At 42.3% G+C, this 26088-nt stretch overlaps 1 protein-coding gene across 8 annotated transcripts; it reads left to right on the top strand.

Annotated features, from left to right (window-relative positions):
- On the top strand, positions 1 to 26088 carry RNF19B (ring finger protein 19B). 8 transcript variants are annotated; one of them, XR_014299410.1, is made up of 11 exons: positions 2 to 791; positions 10552 to 10757; positions 11937 to 12081; positions 14137 to 14299; positions 14744 to 14858; positions 15946 to 16086; positions 17058 to 17265; positions 19924 to 20055; positions 20845 to 21346; positions 22615 to 22770; positions 22890 to 26088. XR_014299410.1 is itself a non-coding variant. In XM_082685663.1 (10 exons), the coding sequence occupies exons 1-9, from the start codon at positions 157 to 159 to the stop codon at positions 21305 to 21307; spliced, it is 2205 nt and encodes a 734-aa protein (XP_082541789.1). In that variant the 5' UTR covers positions 2 to 156; the 3' UTR covers positions 21308 to 21346; positions 22615 to 26088. The 8 variants fall into 8 exon arrangements, 7 of the variants coding, with proteins under 7 accessions (XP_082541790.1, XP_082541789.1, XP_082541787.1 ...); XM_082685663.1 differs by having other exon boundaries at positions 11940 to 12081; positions 22615 to 26088; XM_082685661.1 differs by having other exon boundaries at positions 22615 to 26088.

Here is a 26088-nt window from a genome sequence, read left to right as displayed (position 1 = left end):
GGGGCGGAGGCTTTATAACCACTTCGACGCGGCCGCTCGGTTTCTATCTCGGGGAGGGCGGCTGAGGCGGCGGCGGTCGCGGCGCCGGTTGAGGGGGCGCTGAGGCGGGAGCTGTGGCGGCGCTGGGCGCCCCTCGCTCCTCGGCCTTTGGGGGCCATGGGCTCTGAGAAAGACTCCGAATCGCCGCGCTCTACATCTCTACACGCGGCCGCGCCCGACCCCAAGTGCCGCAGCGGCGGCCGGCGCCGGCGCCTCACCTTCCACAGTGTCTTCTCCGCCTCGGCCCGCGGCCGCCGCGCCCGAGCCAAGCCGCAGGCCGAGCCGCCGCCCCCGGCCGCGCCGCCGCCGCCGCCCGCCCCGGTCTCGGTCGCGGCCCAGGCCCCGCCGCCCGAGGCGCTGCCCACCGAGCCGGCCGCCGAGGCGGAGGCAGAGGCCGCGGCGGAGGCCGGGCCCGGGTTCGAGGATGAGGAGGCGGCGGAGGGCGGCGGCCCGGGCCGGGAGGAGGTGGAGTGCCCGCTTTGCCTGGTGCGGCTGCCGCCCGAGCGAGCCCCGCGCCTCCTCAGCTGTCCGCACCGCTCGTGCCGGGACTGCCTCCGCCACTACCTGCGCCTGGAGATCAGCGAGAGCCGGGTGCCCATCAGCTGCCCCGAGTGCAGCGAGCGACTCAACCCGCACGACATCCGCCTGCTGCTCGCCGACCCGCCGCTCATGCACAAGTACGAGGAGTTCATGCTGCGCCGCTACCTGGCCTCAGACCCTGACTGCCGCTGGTGCCCGGCCCCCGACTGCGGGTGAGCGCGGGGGCGTGGCCGCCGGGGCAGGGGCTGCGGCGGAGGGGACCCGGGTCGGGGGACCGAACCCCCATCCCGCGGGTGGCCGACCCGGGGAAGCGGTCCTCCGGGCAGCGTGTGCGTGTGTGTGTCCCAGCACTGAGGGAGAGGTGAGGGCTGAGCTGCGGGAGGGAGGAGAAGGCGGCAGCTGCGGCGGGTTGGTAAGCGGCCACAGTCCGCAAGGCCAGGGGAGCGGGGGAAGGCACCCGCCACCGGCCCTGCCCCTGGGCTTGAGGTGGGGGCTGAGCCTTGTGTGAGGGGAAAGGAGCTGTCCATCTCATCAGGAGGCAGGGAGAGGCTTTTAGATGGGGTGCACGCCCCTCTGTCCAGAGGTAGGGGCCGTGTCTTAATGAGGGCGGGGAGGGGATTAACTGGCAAAGGAAGAGATGAGAATATTCTGAGGGGCTCACGGCATTCGGAGGGGTGTGTCCCTTTGGCCAGGGGCAGACTTCAGCAGCATTGCCGGAGAAGGTGTGTGCTTCCTGACCACAGCTGCTGAAAGTTGGGATGGAGGTGATGGAAATATCACTAGGGGGAAAGGACAGCTCACTGGCAGCTCTGGGGCACCCTGGCCATTGTGTGCCTTCTGTGCCAAGCTGTTGGGAGGCCCCAAGTGGTTCTTACACTGCTGCCTTGGTCAGGGTGAGGAGTGGACGGACCCTTTCTTTGTCCAGAGAAGCAATGGGGCACTGAGAAGAAGGATGCCCAGACGCTGACACGGTAGGAGAAAATGTGTTCCCCAGCCCCTCTGATCTTGAGTTCTTGACAACAGTCTTTTTAAGGCACTATGTATCCTGAATTTTTAAGGTCAGTGAGAGAGACTATGCATTATGTGCAGAGACAGAATACCACCAGATTTTACTATCTAAAGTACTCAGTGGAGACCACTCTCCCACCACTTAAAAAAAATTGTTACTGTCAGTACATTCCATGAATGGCTGCATGCCGCAGGGAAGAGCTTATCTGAGTGACTGGAAGTTCGGGGGTGGGAGGGAGAGACTGTGCCACTTACCAGTTCTATGACCTTGGGCAGATCATTTTATTCTTGGGTGTTTTGGGGACAGAAAGATGCTAGGGACTCCTTGCAGTGTGTGAGTGTAATGCCAGTAAAAAAACTGGATGGGCCTGTGCTTCAAAGGAGTTAAGGGCTTTTAATTGTAGCCTATATACCAAGCCTGTTTTAAGATTTCCATGATGCTACTATTTGTCCCTTTCAAAAGAAGCTGTTTTAAGAGTGTCTAGGAGAGTAAGAAGAATTAACTTCTGTCTTCTACTCTGCCAGACTTGTTTAGAGATGGGTGTGTTATTTAACCTCTCTGAGATGGGGTTTCTAAATTACTTTGAAGTGTTGTGGTCAAAGGTATGGTGTTTGTCTAGGGTAGATCACTTTCACTTTCAATTAATAAGTGTTGGAAACAACCTTGTAGGTTCTTACATCTGGTGGCCTGGTGATCTCACTGGCCTTAGGAGGCTAATGTATATGATAGGTTTTACAGATACTATTGGTCTATTTTCTGAACCAAAGGAATATTTACTTAAAACACGGTATGGTTAATTTTGGAATAGTATATTAACTCCTTTTTGAGATGTCTTTCCTTGAATTTTGGCTGATAAATGTGGCATTGCTGATTATCTTTCTGGAAAATCTCCCTTTTTGTTTTTATTTCTCTAAAGTCAATGACTGTCTTTGCTCACAACAATAAAAACGGACAGGAATTAATTTATCATCTTTGTGGTGACAACGTAAACCATTACTAAAAGTTAATGAAGAATTAAGGCCATTTCTTATTGTAGCCACGTATTGGCTTAGTATCATCTAGAGGGTTTTTTTTTATTAGTTAAAAGCATGATACAAATTTTATATATTTTTTAATGTGTTATCTGTGGGTTTAAAGAAGGTGCAGTCTGTGGAAAGAAAGCAAGCTGGCATCCAAGTATCCATGTACCAGGAGTACATAATTTAACTTAATCCTTACAACATTGTAAGATAGATTTGATTTCGTTTTACAGATGAGAAAATTGAAATTTAAATACACTGAGTGACTGTTCAGGGTCATATAGCTAGTGGGTGGTGGAACCAGGCTTGAAACACTGGTCTTAACTCCAACCAAGGCCAATAGTCTTTACTCTCAACCTTTTCTTTTTAAAAAGCATGCACTTGTCGGCATTATTGGTGATACTGCTGTTTATATCATTTTGTCAAATGCAGCCTAAGGACAAGTTTAAGAGAGCCATGGATCGGAAATCTAGTTTCTTTTCTGATACTTTTTGCATCACAGCCTCTTATCTAGTTTATTTTTCTTATCTGAAATAGGCCTAATCCTTTCCTGACTTGAGAAGCTTAATGTTTGCAAAGTGTTTTTGAGGTCTGCATTTGGAGGTGGTAGGTAGATCAGGAGTAACTCTAAAATTCTGTAACTTTCCAAACAGGTATCTGAGTTCCCTAGGGATGTGGCCAATGGTTTTGCCACCTCTCTTTAATGCTGGGAGAAAAACAGCTTGTTTTGTTTTGTTTTAGTCAAACTGTCCTATTCTTCTGTGTAAATGTGTAAAAAATCGTGGATGAGCAGTAAGTGTAATCCCTAGTTATCTCTTCTTCTTGTACCTGACCATCTTTTCTTTACTCGCAGATGAAATTCTTACAGCCAAATTTATCAAGAACTCCCTTCGTTCTGTGCGTATGTGTATATATTCGGCAGGGTGGGGCTCGCTGCTCAGTGGGGAGTCTTCTTTTCCCTCTGCCCCTACCTGTGCTCATGCTCCCTCTCCCTCTCTCTTTCTCTCAAATAAATAAAATATTTTAAAAAAATAAGAAGAAGGGAGCGCCTGGGTGGCTCAGTGGGTTAAAGCCTCTGCCTTCGGCTCAGGTCATGATCCCAGGGTCCTGGGATGGAGCCCAGCATTGGGCTCTCTGCTCAGTGGGGAGCCTGTTTCTCCCCTCCCCTCTCTGTACCTGCCTCACTGCCTACTTGTAATCTCTGTCTGTCAAATAAATAAATAAATAAATAAATAAAATCTTTAAAAAAAATAAAATAAAATAAAAAATTTTAAAAAAGAAGAAGAATTGTATTTGGCAGGGTGAAAGGGGGCATGTAAGTGGTCTTACAGAGTTCTGGCCATTAGTTTCACTGTGATTATGATAATGAGAACACTATATATTAAAAGATTATTTGTTTACAAATAATCTTATAAGCAGGGTCTTGAATTTTTTTCCCCATACTTGAATATGATCTTATTTTATTCATAAATAGAATCAATTTCAGTGGGGCAACACTTACATTACTGTTTATTAAGTACAATATTACCAAGTATATATATGTATATATTTTTTAAAGATTTTATTTATTTATTTAAGAGAGAGAGACAGAGAGAGAGAGAGAACACAAGCAGGGGGAGTGGGAGAGGGAGAAGTAGGCTTCCTGCTGAGCAAGGAGCCGGATGGCAGGGCTCAATCTCAGAACCCTGGGATAGTGACCTGAGCCAAAGGCAGCCACGTAATGACTGAGCCACCCAGGCACCCCTTACCAAATATATTTAAAATGTATTTTCAAATGAGATAAAATTAACTCAAAATACAAATAACTGATATTTTTGTAGTTCTTTGTAATCTTCAGACTGTAAGGTCATTCAGGAATAATTTTAGTTTCATACAGGTGGATGTTGGTGGTAAACCCATTTTATAAAGGAGAAACCAGTTCAGAGAAGTTAGTGTGGGCTTCAATGTCTCACAGCTAATAAATGGTGCGGTTGATACCCCTTAGAGTCTCTGCTTAAGCATGAGTCTTCTCAGAAACCCCCACAACATATAAATATATAATATTTTCCTCTTTTTTTTTTTTTTTTAAGATTTTATTTATTGGGGCACCTGGGTGGCTCAGTGGGTTAAAGCCTCTGCCTTCGGCTTGGGTCGTGGTCCCAGGGTCCTGGGATCAAGCCCCACATCGGGCTCTCTGCTCAGCGGGGAGCCTGCTTCCTCCCCCCCCCCCCATGCCTGCCTCTCCACCTACTTGTGATCTCTGCCTGTTAAATGAATAAATAAAAATCTTAAAAAAAAAAAGATTTTATTTATTTATTTGACAGATAGAGATCACAAGTAGGCAGAGAGGCAGCAGAGAGATAGAGGAGGAAGCAGGCTTCCTGCTAAGCAGAGAGCCCGATGCGGGGGTCGATCCCAGGACCCTGGGATCATGATCTGAGCTGAAGGCAGAGGCTTTAACCCGCTGAGCCAGCCAGGCAGCCCTATAATGTTTTCCTCTTAAGTACCCTCTTACCAATCTTTAAACACTTTCAGAATCTCTATGAGGGATGAGCAAAGGAGGCAACAGAAAATTTCTTGGTGTGCAGGGGTAGATCTTTTGCGCAGATGAATAGGAGATAAAGCTGTTTTGACCTCAATTCTTTGTGCAAGTCCACCACTCCAGCCTCTCTTTGCTGGCACTTTCTCCTACAGTACCCCCTCCTACCTGACCCAAACAGGTATTATCAGCTTTTGGCCTTCCTGGACAACTGGACTAGACTGTCCCATGAACAGAAGCTTCAGTTCATCTCTAGCACACTTATGAGGGAACAGCTCCTTGAGCAAGATAAATTTCTCAGTCAGTGAAAAAGGAGGTTATTTTCCCCTTTGAAGCCTTCCTACATCCTCTCTCTCTCTCTCTCTCTCTCTTTCTTTCTCTCTGGTATGACATTTTAAAAATTGAGATATATGTGATCTAGACATCTCTTAATTTAGCTCTGTACCTTCTATTTCACAACTCTTCACTCTATCCCCATCCCTGCACCTGCCCATCTGCATTCCAGCTCCATATAATTTCCCATATTTGCCAGTGTATCATTCTAATGTGGAACGTTTTCTATCACTCCCGTGCTTCAAACTGTTCATACCTGTCTATAAAATGACTTCTTATGTCTTTAAGAACTGATTATTTATATGATCTACCCTTATAATTTAAACCCCTTTACAGTCTCCTGCCATCTCCTACCATCTTTTTTTGTCTGATTTTTTTTCCACTTACATTGATATTTTCCAATGTATATTTTGGTAATCCTGGAAAGGAAAACATCTTGTGATCAAATAAGCTTGGGAAGTATTGGATGGAACAAAATTTATTTCTGAGCTTTTAGATGCTTTAAACATGCTAATATACAGTATAGTAAATTTTGGTAATGCTAATAAGCAGTGTAATTCTTTAAATCTCCCAAACTTAAATCATTAGGAAACATGTTTTTGTTTTTTCTGTGGCATCTTACACTGACACTTTCCCTGACTATTTACAGTTTTCTAAACTCCTTTAACAGTCAGTCTGTACAGTTACACTGGCTTCTGTTAGTGTCTTTATTTAACAGTGAATCTTGTGCTCTGAATAGATTGAGAGTTCCTTTAGCCTAGGTTATCCATATTCCAACTTTTTCTACAATCCTTTTTTTTAAGATTATTTATTTATTTATTCATTTGACAGAGAGAGAGCTATAGGCAGAACAGGCAGAGCAAGAAGCAGGGTCCCTGCTGAGCAAGGAGCCCCGTGTGGGACTCAATCCCAGGACCCTGGGATCATAACCCAAACCGAAGGCAGATGCTTAACCAACTGAGTCACCCAGGCATCCCTTTTTCTACAGTTCTGTGAACAAAATTTTTCAGTTAGATCCCAGAAGAATGGGATAGTTGAATTTTGATAAGGCAGATAAAGAAAATGAACAGCACATTTTTTGAAAGAGAAACAGATAATGAGGGTGGAGGGCAAGAAGAGGACAGACAGATGATCATTCAGTAGACACTTTTGAGAATTAAGTAGTGATGAACCTTAAGTGAATATTGGATATTACAAAAAGGACTTAGATATGGTCCTCTTGACAGGGAGTTTGGTTGTTAGAAGAGATTAAATAGATATAGATAACAGATTATAAATGCAATATAATACATATTAAAGAAAACACAAATGCTCTTAGAGGGTAGTTAAAAGATTTTACATGATGGTGTCAAGAAAGATTTCACAGTGGAGGTAATATTTGATCTGGGCCTTGAAGAATGTAAGTAGGAAAACAGGCAAACAATGATGCAAGTAGAGAAAAAAAAATCTTAATCTAGAGTGTTTTGAGCAAGTGCAGTTGCAGTTGTACTTGCAGTTGCATAGAGGTATAAAAATATAGTAGTAGAAGTAAGTCTAGAATCTAGTTTGGATCCATCTCTCGATACACAATATGGAGAGCATGATTTGGAAAGTAACTAGAGATCAATCTGAAAAGGTAGACTGGACTCCAGTTGATAGACTTATCTAAGCCATGCAAAGAAGTTTAGGTTTGAAGGACTTTTTTTTCTTTTTTGTTGAAGGATTTTAAGTAAAAGAGTTACGTAATGATAGATAACCTTCTGAAGTTGGAACTTGGATTGGAGTGGGGAATAAGGAGACCAGATATTAGTCTCTTGCATTTGTCATATTTCTACTACCCTTACACGTGCTCGGGGTCCATTTGTAAATGAAGTTATGTGGCCGAGAGCTAGAAAGTTCAAACATTATTTAGGAACACATTTGTAACTACTAGGGTCCATGAAAGCATAATCAAATTCATAATGGATTTTTTTTTTCTCCAGGGCTGAAGTTAGTTAATACTGTGGTCTAGCCTGTCACATATTATGATATTTCTGAATACTTAGGAAATTAACAAAATTAATAAATTTATACAAACTTAAGGGGAAGGAAAATGATACATCGGGGTTTTTTTAGCAGCATGTAATTTTCATCTCCTATTTAGCTGCTTCTTCTTTCTCCCCGCTTGGCTTCTAATTAGCAAACCTGAATGCTTGGTTAAGCTAAGAGCAGGGTAGGAGAGAGGCTCCAGGGTAGGTCAGGGAAAAGAAGGAACAAGATTGTCAAGGCAGTTTTGGTCTCAAGGATGAATTTTTTTCAACTACCTGGGGAAGAGTACCCCATTCAGAATTTAGGAGTTTGCTCCTAAAATTTTAGACAAAATTTGAGGTCTAAGTTATAGTCCCTGGCACATAGTAAACCAGTGGATACATTAGTAAGATTTAAAGATTGCTTTAGGGTAGGCCCAGGAGAAGAATTAGAATGGCCTGGGGAAAATAAAAAAGCTAATAGATAGAGTCTCTATCATTCATTTGAACATGAATCAGTATGCTAGACTCTGAAGATTAAAACATGGGTGGTACTTTTCCTTGAGTCTAGTCTGGTTGGGGAAGCACACATATAGACAGATAATTACAGTATAATGTGATAAGTAGTATAAAGTAATTGTACATAAGACATAAAGTAAGCAACAAGCTATCTGGAGAGGTTAAGTGGATTTTATAGGAAAGATGACATTTGAGCTGGTTCTTAAATGGGTAAGTATTTGCCAGGGCAAGAAGAAAGGAAGGAGCATTCTAGGTAGAAGGAGTAGATTATGCAAAGGCCAAAAGTAGGATTAAAATGTGCTGTGTTTTTATACCATACCTTTCAGGGCAAGATCTCAAATGCAGTTTTGAATATGGTTACACTTGAAGGTGGCAAACACCTATGCCTCCATTTTGGGGATAGAGGTTAAGGCTTGGAGATTTAAATTAGCTCAGTGTCATGCAGTATGAGTCAGGAGCAAGGAGCCCAGACCAGGTGCCCAAAAACAGGAATGCCAAGTCTCAGTGCCCTGAGTAATTCTGTGTCATGGTAATAGATCGTTGCAGGTTCATGAGTATTTAGGATTATTTTACTTGCTTGGAATCAAATTCCACACCCAAAAGTGACATTATCAATCTTGTCAAGTATTAAAAAAAAAAAAAACTGTTAATAAATATTTACTCCCACCAGATGAGTAGGAATAGATCAGGAAATGTTCAAGGCTTCCTGTCTATGTAATTTGTATCATCAGCAATTGACTTAAGTAAGGTACTGAGATCATCCAGTACCTTTCCCATTTAACACAAAATAGCAAGCAGGTCACTTTCTTTAGGAGAAACATTGTTTATCTGTAGTAGCTATTTTGCAGCTAGGTTGGGTAAATTTGCTCAGAACTCCTACAGGATATGAATCATTTGCGTTCGTACATTGACCTATTCTCACTTTGCTCTTTCTGAGAAGAGTTTTAGTACAGACTGTATTATATAACATAAATGATATGTCATCGATATTTTCAGTGTCATTCTCAAATCAATTTGCAGAATCTATAATAAACCTGAGAAATTGTGTTGCTGTTATGAATACCTAATATACATGCAAATAAACAAACTAGAATAAATTCAAGAATATGTTGTTAGCCTTTTTTTATAAGTTGCTTGAGGTCTTTAGCTATTGGAGGAGAAAGTGGAATAGGGGATAAAAAAAAGCCCAATGGCAACACCCAAGCCTACAATCATTGACCTGTTTAAAAATTATTTGAACTTGGGACACCTGGGTGGCTCAGTCAGTTGGGCCGCTGCCTTCAGCTAAGGTCATAATCCCAGAATCCTGGGATTGGGTCCTGCCTCGGGCTCCTTGCTCGGCGGGTAGCCTGCTTCTCTCTCTGCCTCTGCCTGCTTGTGCTCTCTCTCTCTCTCTCTCCCTGACAAATAAATAAATAAATAAAAATTTTTTAAATTTAAAAAATTTGTTTGAACTTTTCACAGCTGCTATTTTCCCTTATTTGTTTCTTTAAATTACTTTTAATTTTTTTTTAAATCTTCAGTGTTTACTTGATAGAATAATCTGAACACTTAGTTGACATATTTAGAACTAGTCAGAAGGGCTAGTTGTTTGTAAATATATTGGATTTTTTGTGAGAGAGTAATTCTTGGAAAATTAGTGTGAATTATAAGAAACAGTTGATGTTGGCGCAGATGGATTCTGAGTTGCAAATCTTTACTAAGAATATGTGTCGGCAGCACCTGGGTGGCTCAGTGGGTTAAAGCCTCTGACTTCGGCTCAGGTCATGATCCCAGGGTACTGGGATCCAGTCCCACCTGGGCTTTCTGCTCAGCGGAGAGCCTGCTTCTCAGTCACTCTCTGCCTGCCTCTCTACCTACTTGTGATCTCTGTCTGTTAAATAAATAAATAAAATCTTTAAAAAAAAAAAAAAGAATATGTGTCAGGAGAGAAAAGAAAGGGGAGGGAGATAATAGCCTTATCATGTATTAATTAGTAAGGTAGTCAGAGAAGTAAATATTTCAAGGTATAGATTTGAGCTAAAAAAGGGGGAAAATTTGAAAGATAAAATGAGCTTTCAGTGGGAGAATTGATCATGAATCCATCTGTGGCTATTGTCTCGTGCTGTGTGTGCTCAGACCAGCTTCACTGTGGAACTTAAAAATGAAAAAGTATACTTCAGTTTTGCATACTTTTGTTTTACAAATCTTCTGTCCTTTAGTGTAACCAAATTCTAATCTCTCTAAATGTAGCAAACCATCAAAAAGCTATAGTTTTGTACCCTGCTACTTGTGAAACTTGCTGTAGTAAACTCCTTTTAAAGTAGCTGAAACTGTGACTGAATACATGCTAGATTCCAGCTAAATCTAGTATTTTCCCCTATTTTTCAGAAGGTAAATGATTTGTTTTTAGAATCTCAAGGAGAAATTTACTTTCTCACACAGAATATGTTTTACAGTTTGTTAGGCATGATTATGTGTGGTTATGTTATGTGTTACCTGTGTACTCTTTTCTCTCTATCATGTGTAGTGGTAAGGAGTGATGAATAATGTCTGTCTTGTTCCGATCATTCTTACCTTACTGGTATCTCTTCCTTTTTCCTTACCCAGTTATGCTGTTATTGCCTATGGCTGTGCCAGTTGCCCAAAGCTGACCTGTGAGAGGGAAGGCTGCCAGACAGAGTTCTGCTACCACTGCAAGCAAATATGGCATCCAAATCAGACATGCGATATGGCCCGTCAGCAGAGGGCACAGACTTTGCGAGTACGGACCAAGCACACTTCAGGTCTCAGTTACGGGCAAGAATCTGGACCAGGTATTAGTTGGCATTGTCTCATTTTTCTCTTTATTTGATATTTCATAATGTGAGCCTAAAGCTGGGAGAGATTATTTTACTCAAGTATTTCCTGGGATCAGAGAGCAAAAATAGTTGGTAATACATTCAGTACAGTATTACATTTGATACGTAGCTTCTCTCTGACAACTGTAGGCTTTCCAATCTATAAATTGATAAAATTGGAATGCAACAAAATTGAATTCTGTAGTTTCTATATTTTTAATAATATGTCTCCTGTTGGAGAGTAATTAGGTCCTTTTGTGAAGGATTTTTTCAAAACTTTCATTGTGAGCAGAAAGACAATTAGTATTAAACCTCTACTGTTATCCTCCTAGCTTTAAGTGCATCACTGCTTTTGGAAGTAGGGTACAGATTTAAGGAAAGGAAATGATATTAGTATGGATTAATGATTAACCTTAAAAGGAGGAACTTTGGCAAGTCAGAGTAAACCCATTTAAAAATGTCAGTGGGTTTATTGCCTTTTATAAATGTATTTTATTTCACTGATGTCATTTGGGAGAGGCTGGTAGGAAAGATTTTACCATTCACTTTTTCCTGGCACAGCATAATCTCCTAAATTGTCATTTTAATAGGATAGTTCTTAGCTTGCTGTGAAAATTACTAGGTGTGTGCTACATAGCATACCCAATTATTTTTAGGTTTTGAATTTGAAAGTATCATGGGGGGGTCTGTGGGTTCTGTTAACAGCACATCACAGTGTTACCTGTTGAGCCTAAGAAATTAATTTCTGAGCCAAACTTTTTCAAAACTTAAAGCCAATTCCAAGCTGCAGACTGTTCTTCCTGCAGAACTCTGCTTTGAGTTCTGCCAGCCTATTGGCTAGTGGAATTCCATTTTTCTTAGAACCATCTTTGTCTCTAGGGAAGTCTTCTTGTTCAGAGTGTGGCTTAAGTGCTGTATAAGATGCCAGTTTTGGGGATAGGCAGCTCAGTGTGAGACAAGGATCTGTTTTATGAAAATTCCTGAGGTATAGACATAGCCAGCCTCCCAGTGAAGTGGGTTGCACAATTTGGAATTCTCAGCCAAGAGTTCTTCACTGTCTTCTCAATTTTTGTATATATATATTCCTAGGAATAATAAATCAAATTAGGTTTAACTGGGGGTATTTTTCTGCCCAATCTTCCTTCCCCCCCTTAGCAGATGACATCAAGCCATGCCCACGATGCAGTGCTTACATTATCAAGATGAATGATGGAAGCTGTAATCATATGACCTGTGCAGTGTGTGGTTGTGAATTCTGTTGGCTTTGTATGAAAGAGATCTCAGACTTGCATTACCTCAGGTGAGATGGGAAATGTGTCCATTGCTTTATCATCTTCTTCTTTTAATGATTTGGGGAAAAGGATGTCAAAGGGACACAGTTGTCTGTCCTCTCATTACAGTATAAGGAAGCTGTAAAAAGTTCTTCTAAAGCACTCCTGTGACCACGCTTTTCTTCAGTTCCAGCAACTTCCAGGGACGATTTTTTTTTTTTTAAAGATTTTTTCTTTATTTATCTGACAGAGATCACAAGTAGGCAGAGAGGCAGGCAGAGAGAGAGGAGGAAGCAGGCTCCCTGCAGAGCAGAAAGCCCGATGTGGGGCTCTATCCCAGGACCCTGGGATCATGACCTGAGCCGAAGGCAGAGGCTTAACCCACTGAACCACCCAGGTGCCCCCAGGGACTATTTTTATTGCCTTCCAGATAGAGTTCAGTTTCCTGAGCATGGCTTTGCCACATTCTGGCCCTAATGTCCTTTTCTAGCTTTTTCCATGTGTTTTTATACATGCTATATTCCAGTAACCTGGGCTTGCTATTTGCTCTGTCTCCTCTGGCTATCTTTCTTGTTCATGTTCTTCCATTTGCCCAGAATGCTTTCTGATCACATCACCCTCCCAGCAACCCCCTTTTATCTCAACCTGTTCAGTTCTTATTTACCCTTCAGGGACCACCCAAATGCCATTTCATCTATGATGTCTTCCCCAGCTTTTTCTGCCTCATTCTTCTGTATTGGCATTCCTTAAATGTTTCATTATAAACATCACTACTTTTACTTCATATACATGTCTAATTTTGCTAAACTGTATAAGTTTATTAAGGTCAGAGTTACCTTTTACAGTTCCTTGCATGTAATGGCTTTACAAAGAATTCAGAGTGAATATTAAAATATTGTCCTGAAGGAGTTAATATTTACAAACAACATTCATTGTGTAGATGAAACATTTTCATTTCCAATATAGCAAACAGTAGTTACTTACACTGTACTGATTATTGGGGACACGGGTGTGTAAGACATGATCCTTTCTTTCAAAATTGCTTATCCTATCTAGTAGAGAACACAGGACAAAGGGAGTGAGCAAAAATGGTTGAACACGGAAGGACGGAGTATAAAAGTAGCCAAACTCAAAGAGAATGAAACTGACATAAAGGGTATGACAAAGTGTTTTTATATATTTCCCCAGGAACATGGTTAACACTATCTATTGGATATGGATAGGACACAAGCCAAGAAACTATTCATATCTGTTCATTAGCTGCAGGGCATAGCACTTTTGAATGAGATGTCAAGTGTGTAGGTTGTGCAGGATCCCAAGTAGTATATGTATTAGTCAAGGAAGCTGCATCAGGGATGCCTGGGTGGCTCCAGTCTTTAAGCTTCTGCCTTCAGCTCAGGTCATGATCTCAGGGTCTTGGGATTGAACCCCATATTGGGTTCCCTGCTCAGCAGGAAGCCTGCTTCTTCCTCTCCCACTCCCCCTGCCTGTGTTCCCTCTCTCGCTGTGTCTCTATCAAATAAATACAATTTTATAAAATTATAATTTCACAGGCTGCACCTCATGACAGCTACTATTTTTTTTTATTTAAATATTTTTTTAAAAAATTATTTGGCAGAGAAAGAGGGATCACAAGTAGGCAGAGAGGCAGGCAGAGAGAGAGAGGGAGGGGGAAGCAGACTCCCCACTGAGCAGAGAGCCCGATGCGGGACCCTGAGATCATGACCTGAGCTGAAGGCGGAGGCTTAACCCACTGAGCCACCCGGGCGCCCCTCAAATAAATAAAATCTTTTAAAAAGCTGCATCACTGTTGGGTTAGGGAGGACAGAGTTCAGTAGCAGAGAAAGGAAAATAGGTTTCAAGCCTGGAAGCCTAGCTTTACAAACAAAAAGTGAAGGGCCCAAAGCTCTAATAATCAGACCTTGTCTTTTTCTCCCTTTCATGTAATATATTCATTTTCTATAACCTCTGGTAACTGTTAATCATTCTTATTGGAAAAGAAGGTTTTTGCTCTTATCAAGCCCTCTGGTGACAACAGCTGCATTTATAATATCGATACTAACTTGAGCACGTGTCCTCTGCAGCCCCTCTGGATGCACATTCTGGGGCAAGAAGCCATGGAGCCGTAAGAAGAAAATCCTTTGGCAGCTGGGAACACTGATTGGTGCTCCAGTGGGGATTTCCCTCATTGCTGGCATTGCCATTCCTGCCATGGTCATCGGCATTCCTGTTTATGTTGGCAGGAAGGTAAGACGTGCTGAGTTCTGTGGGTGTTCTGTCCCCAGGTTTGTTGGTAAAGTTTTGAAGGAAATAGGGAGGAGTTTATATTTCAGAGCTTCCTGAAAACCAGCTGGTTCTTAGATAAAAATAACCTTAATTTCGTAAATGGATTTTCATAAACCCAAGAGATCTAAAAGTTCTTATTATCATCCTGGGCCTGGTTTGTCTCAGTGACTTAAAGGTGAAGTACTTTCCTCACAATCCTGAGTTACTTTGTCTCTCCTTGGATTAACTTTTTCTGTATTAGTTTATGTCACCCTGGTCTGAGTTAGGTTAAAATTTGAGAAAGATAGCCTCTTGGTGGGTAGGGGATATATTTTAATATAGTTAGAATATTCACTTCTCTTTTTCTACCTTGGCAAAAAATTGATACCCTAACCTACTGACCTGGATTTTCTTTCTTATTCTTAGATTCACAGCAGGTATGAGGGAAGGAAAACCTCCAAACATAAGAGGAATTTGGCTATCACAGGAGGAGTGACTTTGTCCGTCATTGCATCGCCAGTTATTGCGGCAGTTAGTGTGGGTAAGCTAGCCCGCACCGCGACTCTTCTCCTTCCTGCCCTCTCTCCCACCACACCCCCTACCTACCCAGCTTTCTGACTGTAGCAGTTTAGCCAGCTGGCCAGATGTATCACCTTGGAGACTCCTACATTTTATGCCAAACCCACCTTGAGGGCTAACTCTTTTAGGCACTATTATTAGGATTATCAGCCACACTAAATTGTCAGAGTTTGGGGTCTTTCAGTCCTAAATTAGTGCTTAGAACTCTCTGGCTCAGAGAAAATGCTAAATTAAAGAATATTACTTTAAGGCCTAGTTTTCACCTTTTATCTTCCTTCCCTATTTGTTGGGGAACCCATAAAATAAAATTACTTTTATTTTGATTTGTTTAATGCCTCACAGTATTTTGGAAGGCATGAGGATTTGTTTTAGAATAAGAATATTATAACTAACATTTATTAAGGCTCTCCATGTACCAGGAGCAGTTCTGAATGTTTTGCATGTATTAATTCATTTAATCCTCATAGCAGTATGGTTGTAATAGAAAGGTGCTATAATTTGCTCAAGGTCACTTAGCTGGTACATGAATCAAGGCAATCTGACTTCAGAGCCTGTGCTCTTAACAGCTAAGTCATTCTGCCTCCACAGCAGTAAGATTTTGGAATTAACATTCTGGGGGGATCCTAAACCCCAGGAATCACTTACTTAATGTTTGAGTATTGATTGGTTCTTGGATTAGCATGTCCGTAGTAAGTAGAAGAGGGAAAGTGAAAGCAGCATATACTCACTGTGGTGGGAACCGTACATACCTTCTCTTTTGATCATTGACAATCCTGGGAAGATACATGAGATTATACAGCTAGTGAATTGGAGCCAGGATTCTAATCCAGGCCTTTTCTAATTCCCAAGTCCAGTCACATTCTGTTAGACCCAGCTGCCTCTTTAGAATAGCCATCGTCTGTCCCTGCCCCCACCCCCCCCACCCCCCCCCCACCCCCAGCCATCTTCTATCTTTCTTTGGCCCTTTATAAAGTGGTTTGTCTGTGCTCAGGCTGGGAAGGAGAATTTAGGGCAGTGACCTGCTGACTTGTTTTCTTCTCCTCCCCCAGGTATTGGCGTCCCCATTATGCTGGCTTATGTCTATGGGGTTGTGCCCATTTCCCTCTGTCGTGGAGGTGGCTGTGGAGTTAGCACAGCAAACGGAAAGGGGGTGAAAATTGAGTTTGATGAAGATGATGGTCCAATCACAGGTAAAGGGAGGTTTTAAATTTCCCTTTGAATTTATGGGGCAGAAAATTCAGTAGATTTGAGCACATTTTACAGCGAGATTGTCATTGGATTACTTTGGATAATGAGCTTTGTAGGGGGTAAAGTATTTTTAGCTTTTCATTTCTTTGTTCCAAAGTTATTAGGTTAATTCCTCTGGTACTTGGCTCTGTGTGGCAGGTACAAACTAGTAGGATTCCAAGTAACTCCAAGTATGCTGGTAATAGTAGTGATAATAATAAAGTCTTATATCTGTACAGTACTTTATAATTTTCAGAGGACTTTACACAGTTATTATCTCACCTGGTTTTTACAATAGCTCTCTGAATAGGGAGGGCAGGGGCTATTATTATCCCCATTTAATGGGAACTTCTTTAAGCTTTTGTCTCAACATCTGTTAAATGGGTTTAAGAGCTTCTGCAGAGCTGGAACTGGAACAAGTCTTCCAGCTTCTTTTTCTGTTTTCGAGACTTCCACTTTGATGTTTGCACTTTACCATATTAACTAAGCTAGGGCACCCAGAGTCCCACAGGTTTTTGAAGCACCCTACTAGAATCAACACCTAATATGACTTAAACATGTTTTGAAATCTTCATGTTTGATTAGATGGCATCTACGGTAAAATGGACAGAATAGTGGACTTGGAATCAATCAAAAGTGTAGATTCGTGGGACCAGGCATGACTTGGACATGTCATTTAGTTCTAAGCTTTTGTTTTCTCCTCTAAAATTAGGACTGTTACTGTGTAGTTATTGGGAAGATTAAATATTAACAATATGTTAAAACACCTGATATGTGGTAGCTGCATATAGTAGCTGTTCATTAAGTGAGTAAATGAGTATTTTTCTGCATGAATATTCTCCACTCTGAAGAACCATTACAGGAAAATAATAGAAAATAATAGACTCTATTTATTTGTCTTATCTTGAATTGAAATGTTTGGTTCCATCCCCAGTGGCTGATGCCTGGCGAGCCCTCAAGAATCCCAGCATTGGGGAAAGCAGCATTGAAGGCTTGACTAGTGTACTGAGCACCAGTGGAAGCCCTACAGATGGACTTAGTGTTATGCAGGGTCCATACAGCGAGACAGCCAGCTTTGCGGCCCTCTCAGGGGGCACTCTGAGTGGTGGCATTCTTTCCAGTGGCAAGGGAAAATATAGCAGGTAAGCAAAGAGATAATTTCTGACAGAACCAGTTGGAATGATAAGAAATAACATACCTGTATTGAGCCATTTCTCTGTGCTAGGCACATCTCCTATATCATCTCATGTTGATGTAGTCATCAGTGGTTTGGTTTTTTGTTGTTGTGTTTTTTGGTTTTAATTTTATAATGAGAAAATAGGCTCAAAACCTATACAACCTTCACTGTTCTTTCCAAACTGCACCACAGTGGCTCCATATAAAGAGCAACCCTGACTTCAGGTCTTCCCTCTACTGCATTAGGTTGCTTGCTTCGGGAAGAGAAAGCATGCATTTTTGTAGAATTCCCAAGGCTGTGCTGCCCATTAGGCTTGTCATTGACTTTCAATTGAACAGCGTTTATACTGTATCTTGTTGGCTAATTAGTGCTGTGATCCTTATTACCTTCTTATTCTTATTCCCATTTGATAGATAAGGAAAATCAATTCTATGAATTTGTGCTGAGAAACTGTTTTAAGTTTTTGTTTTTGTTTCTTTTTAAAGATTTTATTTATTTATTTGACAGAGATTACAAGTAGGCAAGAGAGGCAGGCAGGGAGAGAGAGGAGGAAGCAGGCTGTCCACGAGCAGAGAGCACAATGTGGGCCTCGATCCCAGGACCCTGGGATCATGAAAGCAGAGGCTTTAACCCACTGAGCCACCCAGGCGCCCCAGAGAAACTGTTAAGTTTTATGATTAAAAATGTTACAACTTGCTCAGTCATTTTACCAGTTAGATAAACCAGAATATATTCAGAGGAGTATAACATGTGTTATATGAGAAGCAGTTAGTTGAATAAAGAGAGACCTGCAGGTAGTGCAAAACGAGGTAGGGAAGTAGGAGAAATCGTTGCCTTCAGATATCTGAAGGACTTTGAACAGAAAGAAAGGCTTCTGACTCATGCCAAGAGGTAGATTAAGACAACTTGGCAGAAACTAGAGGGAAACTTAATTTTGTTTCAATATAGAGAATAAAAGAAATCTATATAAAAGTCCAAAGAAGGGTTGGATTACTTTAGAAGATACTGAGCTGCCTCTCCTTGGAAGTGTTTAAAGTAAGACCAGATGGCCATTTGGCTATTAGAAGGAGTCAAGCAACAGATGACAGATGGACTGGATCCCACAACTGAGTGCCTGTCAGTCACCTGGGAGCCTCTTAAAAATAAATTTCATGGTCTTATCCCAGAATTAATAACTTGAATCTCCTGGAGTAGGACCTAGGGGTCTGTGTTTTGAAAAGGTTCCCCAGGTGATTCTGGCAGAGTCGTTGCACAGGCTAGCATCAGGGAAGCACTTAAGTGATGGTGTTTGTGAAAGCTTCTTCCAATTCTGAGATTCTTTGGAAGAGCTAAAACTAGAACCCAGGTCTCTGATTCAACACACTTTGCATTGCACTGCCTCACTTTCTGGGGTCGTGGCACATTTTTGGGTGTCTTGAGGCTGGAGTTGCAGAGTGAAAGTGCAGGCAGTAGGACAGGGGTTGCTCGAATGTGCAGCTGAAGGCTGCTGCTGACCTGTTTGTGTCTCATAACTCTGGTCATCTCTTGTTAGGGGATCCCACCACCACATGCCAGAGAATTCACTGCTGGGCTTTCTTAAAATCATCACCCTTGTAAATAAGCAGACAGACATAATTGGAGACTGACTTGCTGAGACTGCAGCTTAGCCAGTCCAGCTGTTCCAGTTCTGTGAAAGCCTTTTAAAGGAAGTGGATGAGTCAGATGGGTTTGACTATGAAACCTATTAAGAGGAAATACTTAGGTGTGCAGCAAACTGGTGTTAGAGCCAAAGAGGGAAATAGTTACGGGTTCTCACCTTTGACACACCATTGGGAAAGTTTGCTGCTATTGTGGAAGGTGGGATCCTCTATGTCCTTTAATCTTGTAGCCTGGGGGTAATTTTGCTAAGTGTTTTGAGTTCCTGTATGCAAGACACAGAGGGTAAAGTGTGAATGAGATGTGGTCTCTCCTTTTTTTGGAGCTCACAGATGATTGAGAGGAAGATGTATAAATTGATTTAATAAATAGGTAGATGCTGTGGGAGCATTTAACAAGAAATGACTGGTTTGCTGGGAGAGTGAGGGGGATGATACTTCCTTTGTCGTTAAGGACTGAATATGAGTTTGTCACACAGAGAAAAGAAACCTCCACAGAGAGGGAAGAGCATGTGCAAAGTCATGGAAGTAAATAACATATATAGGTGCGTAAGGAAAGAAAGAATTCAGAGTGATTATGATTTGAGACCTGTAGTGAGAGTTGGAACTGGAAGAGAGCTTGGAGGCAGATCAGGAAGCCAGGAGAGGACTGTTAGAGTGATCGGGGCTTTGTCCACATTGGCACTGATCTAGAAGGTGTTGGAGTTGGACTTAGGGCTGCTGGAGAGAGAAACCAAATGCAGTTTTCCAGGCAGGAGATGTTCAGCGCCTAAAGTTAAGTAGCAGCAATGGGGATAGAAAGGAGGGGACGATTTCAGTAGCTATTCAAGAGAGAAACCGTGTGGGCATCTATTTGAGCTATTTGGCAATTAGAGAAGATCAGATCCACTCAATTTGCAAGAGAATAATAGAAGAGATGCGAGCCAGGAAGCAGACTGTCTCGGAATACCCAGGTCTCGTATTAACTTGAACGTCCCCTCTTTACACAGGTTAGAAGTCCAAGCCGATGTCCAAAAGGAAATTTTCCCCAAAGACACAGCCAGTCTTGGTGCAATTAGTGACAACGCAAGTACTCGTGCTATGGCCGGTTCCATAATCAGTTCCTACAACCCACAGGACAGGTATGTGCACAGTCAGAGATGCCCAGGAGAGGTTACAGTTTGTGGTTGGGTCCTAGGCCTTCAGAAGCTCAATGCCTCATGTTAGAGCTGTGTGTACCATGAGATGGGATATATAGTGTGTACCCCAAGTTCCCTGTCAGGTTCTTTTATAGGAGTGTTTGGGATCTCTTGATTGATTCTTCTTGTTAGCACTTGATTTTTAGATGTTTCTTTCTTCCTTTTCTTCCCTCCCCCCCATTTTTTGGGTCTTTTTTGGCTATTGTATAATTATTCTCATGAAACTTGAGCTAGGTTGCTGTTCAGTGATGTCTGTGGGTCGGTGGCTTTTGCTCTCATGTCACCCTTTGCCTGATGTGACTCCTGTCACCTAGTTCTCTTTATTTTTGAGAAGCTGTGTAACTGATAGGGTGTGATTGCAGCACTCCCTCCTGGAGAGGTTCTGGTTTCTTCTAATTGTGACACAGTAGTAAAACACTACAAATCTTCTTTCTCTTTTGTATTTTGAGTAAGATAGTGTGAGGGTCCAACCCTTAGTTGAATTTTGAAAGCTCTTTTTTGCTGTGTAAAGACATTGGCAGAGGTGTGTGTGTTCTTAATCATCAAAAGGAGTCTAGTTCTTCTTCATCTTATTTGAGAGTTAGGTTAACTTTTTATTTTTGCTAAAAGTGAACTTTAGTTTACAGTTTACCTATGTTTTGGACTTCCTAATCCTGAACCCACAAACTGCTTGTACCCACAGGTATAGCATGACCCATACATGACTCAGCAAAGTGGATTTTGTCTCCACAGAGACTGCAACAATATGGAAATCCAAGTGGACATTGAAGCCAAACCAAGCCACTATCAGCTGGTGAGTGGAAGCAGCACAGAGGACTCGCTCCATGTTCACGCTCAGATGGCAGAGAATGAAGAAGAAGGTAGTGGTCGTGGTGGCAGTGGCAGCAATGAAGAGGATCCCTCCTGCAAACACCAAAACTGTGAACAGAAAGACTGCGTGGCCAGCAAAGTTTGGGACATCAGCCTGGCCCAGCCCGAGAGCATCCGCAGTGACCTGGAGAGCTCTGATACACAGTCAGACGATGTGCCAGACATCACCTCAGATGAGTGTGGCTCCCCTCGCTCCCATACGGCAGCCTGCCCCTCAACTCCCAGAGCCCAAGGTGCACCGAGCCCAAGTGCCCATATGAACCTCTCTGCCCCAGCCGAGGGGAAGACTGTCTTGAAGCCAGAAGGTGCAGAAGCCAGAGTATGAAGTGGAATGAATGCTCCTGTTCTGAGAAGCACACTTGTTGTAACTGCATCTTTTGGAATCTTTTTTTGGGGAGGCGGGGATTTATGTATTTTATTTCAAAGATTCTCTGGTCACAGGTTTTCCCCAGGGAAATTCTGAGAAATTTGCAATTTCTTACCAGAAAAAAACATGGAGATTTTTCCCCTTAGTCCTACCCCCCACCCTCTCCCTCCTGTTTTTAGTTTTAATTTATTGGTTAAACTGATGGTGGCAATCCGTGAGGTGTGTCAAAGAGTGTACAGATGTATGTGTGTATATTGTATGTATGCTAACATATTACTGAAGGACACATTTTAATAAAGATTTCTGTCTTAATTCAACTCAATCTCATTTTCCTTGGCTTGGATAGTCCTCCAGAGCCAAGTATTTGAATAGACCACTTACGTTTTTAACAGTCTCTAGACCAGAGTTTTCCCAGTCCCAGGAAAGGATTATATTCTAATTAGACTGCAGTGGAGTCCTTTATGAACCCAGGGCTCCTAGGCTGCCAGGAAGCAAAGGTAGCTTGTTTTGGACTGGGCTATCAGACTAAAGAATTAGCTGAGTCAGCCATGTGGAGAAACCGTAGATTCCAGTGAACCTTGTTTGCCCTCTAGAGGCAGCTGTGTAGTTTTGCTGTTAAAGCTTTATTCTCCTCATTGTAGTCCCTGGTAGAAATGTGCTTTGTTGGGGGGAAAGGAGGTGGCTGTTCCAGTGGCTCTTCAGAGAGATCCTAGGGAATGGTGCAGGGTTACAAGTTGGGGACAGAGTATTCTTACTTGCATAATCACTAAGCAATAACCCAGGTGTTTGTTATATTCTTCAGTACGCATTCCCTGTTCCAAAAATCTTTCTCTGTTTTGCCAATGTAGTTTAAGTAAGGGCCTAAGGAATCTGACTGAAATTTGTAATGAAAGGAGAAAGGAGACATGCCATCAGAATCTCAACCTTTAATTTTATCTGTTCTTATAAATTCATCAGAATTGAGCTAAGTTAGTATTACTTGGGATTTGGGCTCTGTCTAGAATAATGACCTTAGCAAGAAAGCTCATACATAGTGTAGCAGAAAAACTAAAAGATTCATGAAACCTGATGTAAGATTCTAAATCTGGCAGTAATTTTGTGACTGTGAATCAATATCTCTCTCATGCTCCTGATTTCCCACTCTTAAACAGTATTTAAGGAGCTTCCAATGCCAGACTTTTCTAGCACCTTAGCCCTGGGCCCAGAGGAAGAGTTGCAAACATCCTTTCCCTGAGGACCAGATGGCTCTCTGTTTCCTTTCACAGATGCACCTGCTCCTTGTCTTGCTGACCTGTGCTTTACCACAATGAGGAGGATGAGTCTGGACAACAACTTGGAAGATCCTTGTCTCTTGGGCACTGCAGCTAGACTGAGCACATTTCCCTGCACATGGAACAGGAGATGCTCTTAGTGGACTTCGGGTCAGTGGAAGAAAATGCCCTAATGTCCTTGTGTGAAAAAGGGAACCTGTTGGAGAAAAGGGCAGTCACTCTGAAAATCCCTGAAACATAAATAACTCAAGATTACAATTCTCTTGAAGGCTCACCGGAACAGCAGTTAACTTGGATAAAAGCAAAGAAGTCTTTCGGAGGGACAAGAGTTGGCAGCCAAACCTGTGTTGTTATCTCGGCTCCACTTCTTCCCATTGTGAGACTTGCTTCTGATCGGCTTTCACTTAGCCAACATAGGGGAAACAGTCCTTAACTATGGCGTCGTAAAGTGACATGGTGTACTGAAATGCTTTTGGTGAAGACCCGTTGTTTTTTTCCTCCTGCAGGAATAAGAAGAAATAAGGGAGATTATGGGTGTCCTCTAAGAAAAGCCCAGAACTTTAGACCAGAGGCTATGAAAAACTAAGCTTATTCTAATCCTTTGCAACTCTCTTGTTGTAGAGCCTAGAAAATTAGCAAGGATGAAAAAGCCCTTTGGCGCCACCTGGAGGACACCATGAGTAATACATTGGAAAAGTTCTCCCTTTAGAAAGTGGGGAAAGTAACTTCCTCTTTGTACAGCATTCATTCATTTTGAAATGCCGACATTTCAAGTGTGGAATGCAGCAAAGAAGAAAACATGAAATTATCGTCCCCATGGAACTTACACTGTAGTGGGGAAAGCCCATCAGATCTATAGCCTGGATGAGGATAAGTGCACTGAAGAAAACAAAGCGGGGAGAGGGGAGAGAGAATGGTAGATGGTGCTACTTCAGATGGTAGTATAGGCTTTTCATAATTTTATCAGAGTCCTAAGGGGATTGGGAAAGGACCAAGTGAATATCTAGGGGAAGAACATACCAGACAGCAAGAATAGAGTGCAAAGGTTCTTTGGTGGAACATACTTAGTCTGATTAAAACACACGAACACACACACAGCTTAGAGACCTGTATGGCTAGGGATGCAACTCAGAGGCCAGGCAGAAGGTAATCTTCAAAGCCAGACAGATGGGATGCTTGCAGTCAACTTTCAAAGGAGCTAAAACTTGGGGGGTGGGGGGAGGGGCAGGTGGGTCTGGTCACCAGTCCTGCTTGGATGGGCTAATGTAAAGAAATTCATGGATACGGTAAATGGGTACTTACTCACTCTGACCCTCCCTAATATTATTGTACTAGTACTTTTTATTTTTATTTAGTATTTATTGTACTCGAGAGGCTGGAAAGCTAAACATGTCTTAAACTTCCTTAAACCAAGATTCTGAATATAGTTTAAGTTTTGCCAATTAAATGAGCAAACAAGATGTGGAAGAAGAAGGGATCGAGGGATCATCTTCAGCTACTTTGACTGATTGCTACTGCAAGGATATTCCAGGATCTTTCCATAGTGTTTTGAAGGAAGGGCTTCCTGATCCATAAATAACAGTGATGTGTGTTCTTGTCGTCAGCCTGTGGTGGCCTCCTGATGCCTCATGTGGATGGTCGCAGACTTAACAGCTACCAGGGTGGACCAATCAGTTTTTCCTGGAAGTCCAGCCCAGAGCCCACTTGCTCAGGCTTTCCAATGCTTACAGGCACCTATTTTACTTGTACTGAATCATTTTCTACTTAAAATTAGGTAGAGGGGTTTTGCTTCCTACAACTACGGAATGCTGATAACAGTATTTGGTTCCAAAAATGGCTATAGGCAATACGCCCTCAAAGACGGGACTCCTAGATTAGTTATGACTTAGTTGGATTTGAAGGAAATGATAAAATTGCCATTGGGAAGAAGTAGACAAAGATTACTTACATTTATGGTCACTTGAAATGTCTTTCGGAGAACTTTGGCAGATCAAATGGCTGCCACTATCGATCGTCATGTAAGAAATGAGGGCCTAGATGGTGGCGGCTATGCTAAAGAAGTAAAGGAAAGGGGTGGGCGCCATCTGACTTGGTTTCAGCTTCGGTCATGATCTCAGGATCTTGAGATTGAGCCCCACATTGGGTCTGTGCTCAGCTGCAGAGTCTGCTTTGGATTCTCTCTCCCTCTCCCACTGCCCCTCCATTTCTCTCTCTCTCTCTCTCTCTCACGTGTGCACACACACACGGGTGCACTTGTACACATGTGCTCTCAAATAATTTTTTTTTAAGATTATTTATTTATTTATTTGACAGATCACAAGTAGGCAGAGAAGCAGGCAGAGAGAGGAGGAAGCAGGCTCCCAGCTGAGCAGAGAGCCCGATGTGGGGCTCGATCCCAGAACCCTGGGATCGGGACCTGAGCTGAAGGCAGAGGCTTTAACCCACTAAGCCACCCACGTGCCCCTCAAATAAGAATTTTATTTAAGTAAAGGAAAGAAAACCAAAGGCTCAAGCCATGTATGGGAGAGCCCCAGAAGAATTTTTTTTTTTTTTTTTAAGATTTTATTTGAGAAAGATCACAAGTAGAGAGAGAGGAAGAAGCAGAAACAGGCTCCCTGCTGAGCAGAGAGCCCAATGCAGGGCTTGATCCCAGGAGCCTGGGATCATGACCTGAGCAGAGGCAGAGGCTTTAACCCACTGAGCCACCAGGTGCCCCCCAGAAGAATTTCATCTCTTGCAACTGCAAGGCTGATGTACACAAAAATCAGAAGGAGATTCTGGGTTATAGAATTCCAACATAAGTTAAATTCATAGCCTTATCATGTCTCATGTGAAAATCACAGCATTGTTTGGGAGAGAGTGGGACCCTGAAATGAGAAATGGGGACATTTCAATGGATTTGGATAAACTCCAGTGTTCTGAATCCAGATTCCACTTATCTTCTCACCAGCAGAAACAGCCTTTCTTCCCCTCACTGATATGACTGGTCCTGTCTTACTTGGAGACCCTCGGATACTTGTCTTGAAAGGGAAAGACAGTTCTTATGTCCCACCCACTACCCTATATTGCACCAGATCTGTAACTAGAGTCTAATCCCAGTATGTTTTTGGAAGCAAACACAAAGTGTGATCTGAGAGATGTCTTACAGAAGAATTGTCAGGTTTTGTTAATTTGAATCAGCAGAAGCCTGGATCTTAAAATTTTAAATTAGACCAGAAAAAAAGAACATTATTTTCATTTGGGTTGCATTTATTAATATGGAAATTCTAGAGATACTGAATTCAATATGTTGGCTTTAGCAGCTAAGAGTGTTTCTTAGCTAAGAAACACTCTTAGCTGGTCGGTTAGATAAAGCCTGGACTGAACAGTGGTCTACACTCAAATTGAAATGCCATACATTCCTCAGTATGGCATTAGAAGATGAACCCAAAAACGTGAAGATAAAAATATTGATGCAGATTTATCATA

This window comes from Mustela nivalis, assembly GCF_964662115.1.
Source record: "Mustela nivalis genome assembly, chromosome: 10".
Taxonomy (NCBI): Eukaryota; Metazoa; Chordata; class Mammalia; order Carnivora; family Mustelidae; genus Mustela; species Mustela nivalis.
This window is presented reverse-complemented; position numbering and strand designations above follow the sequence as displayed.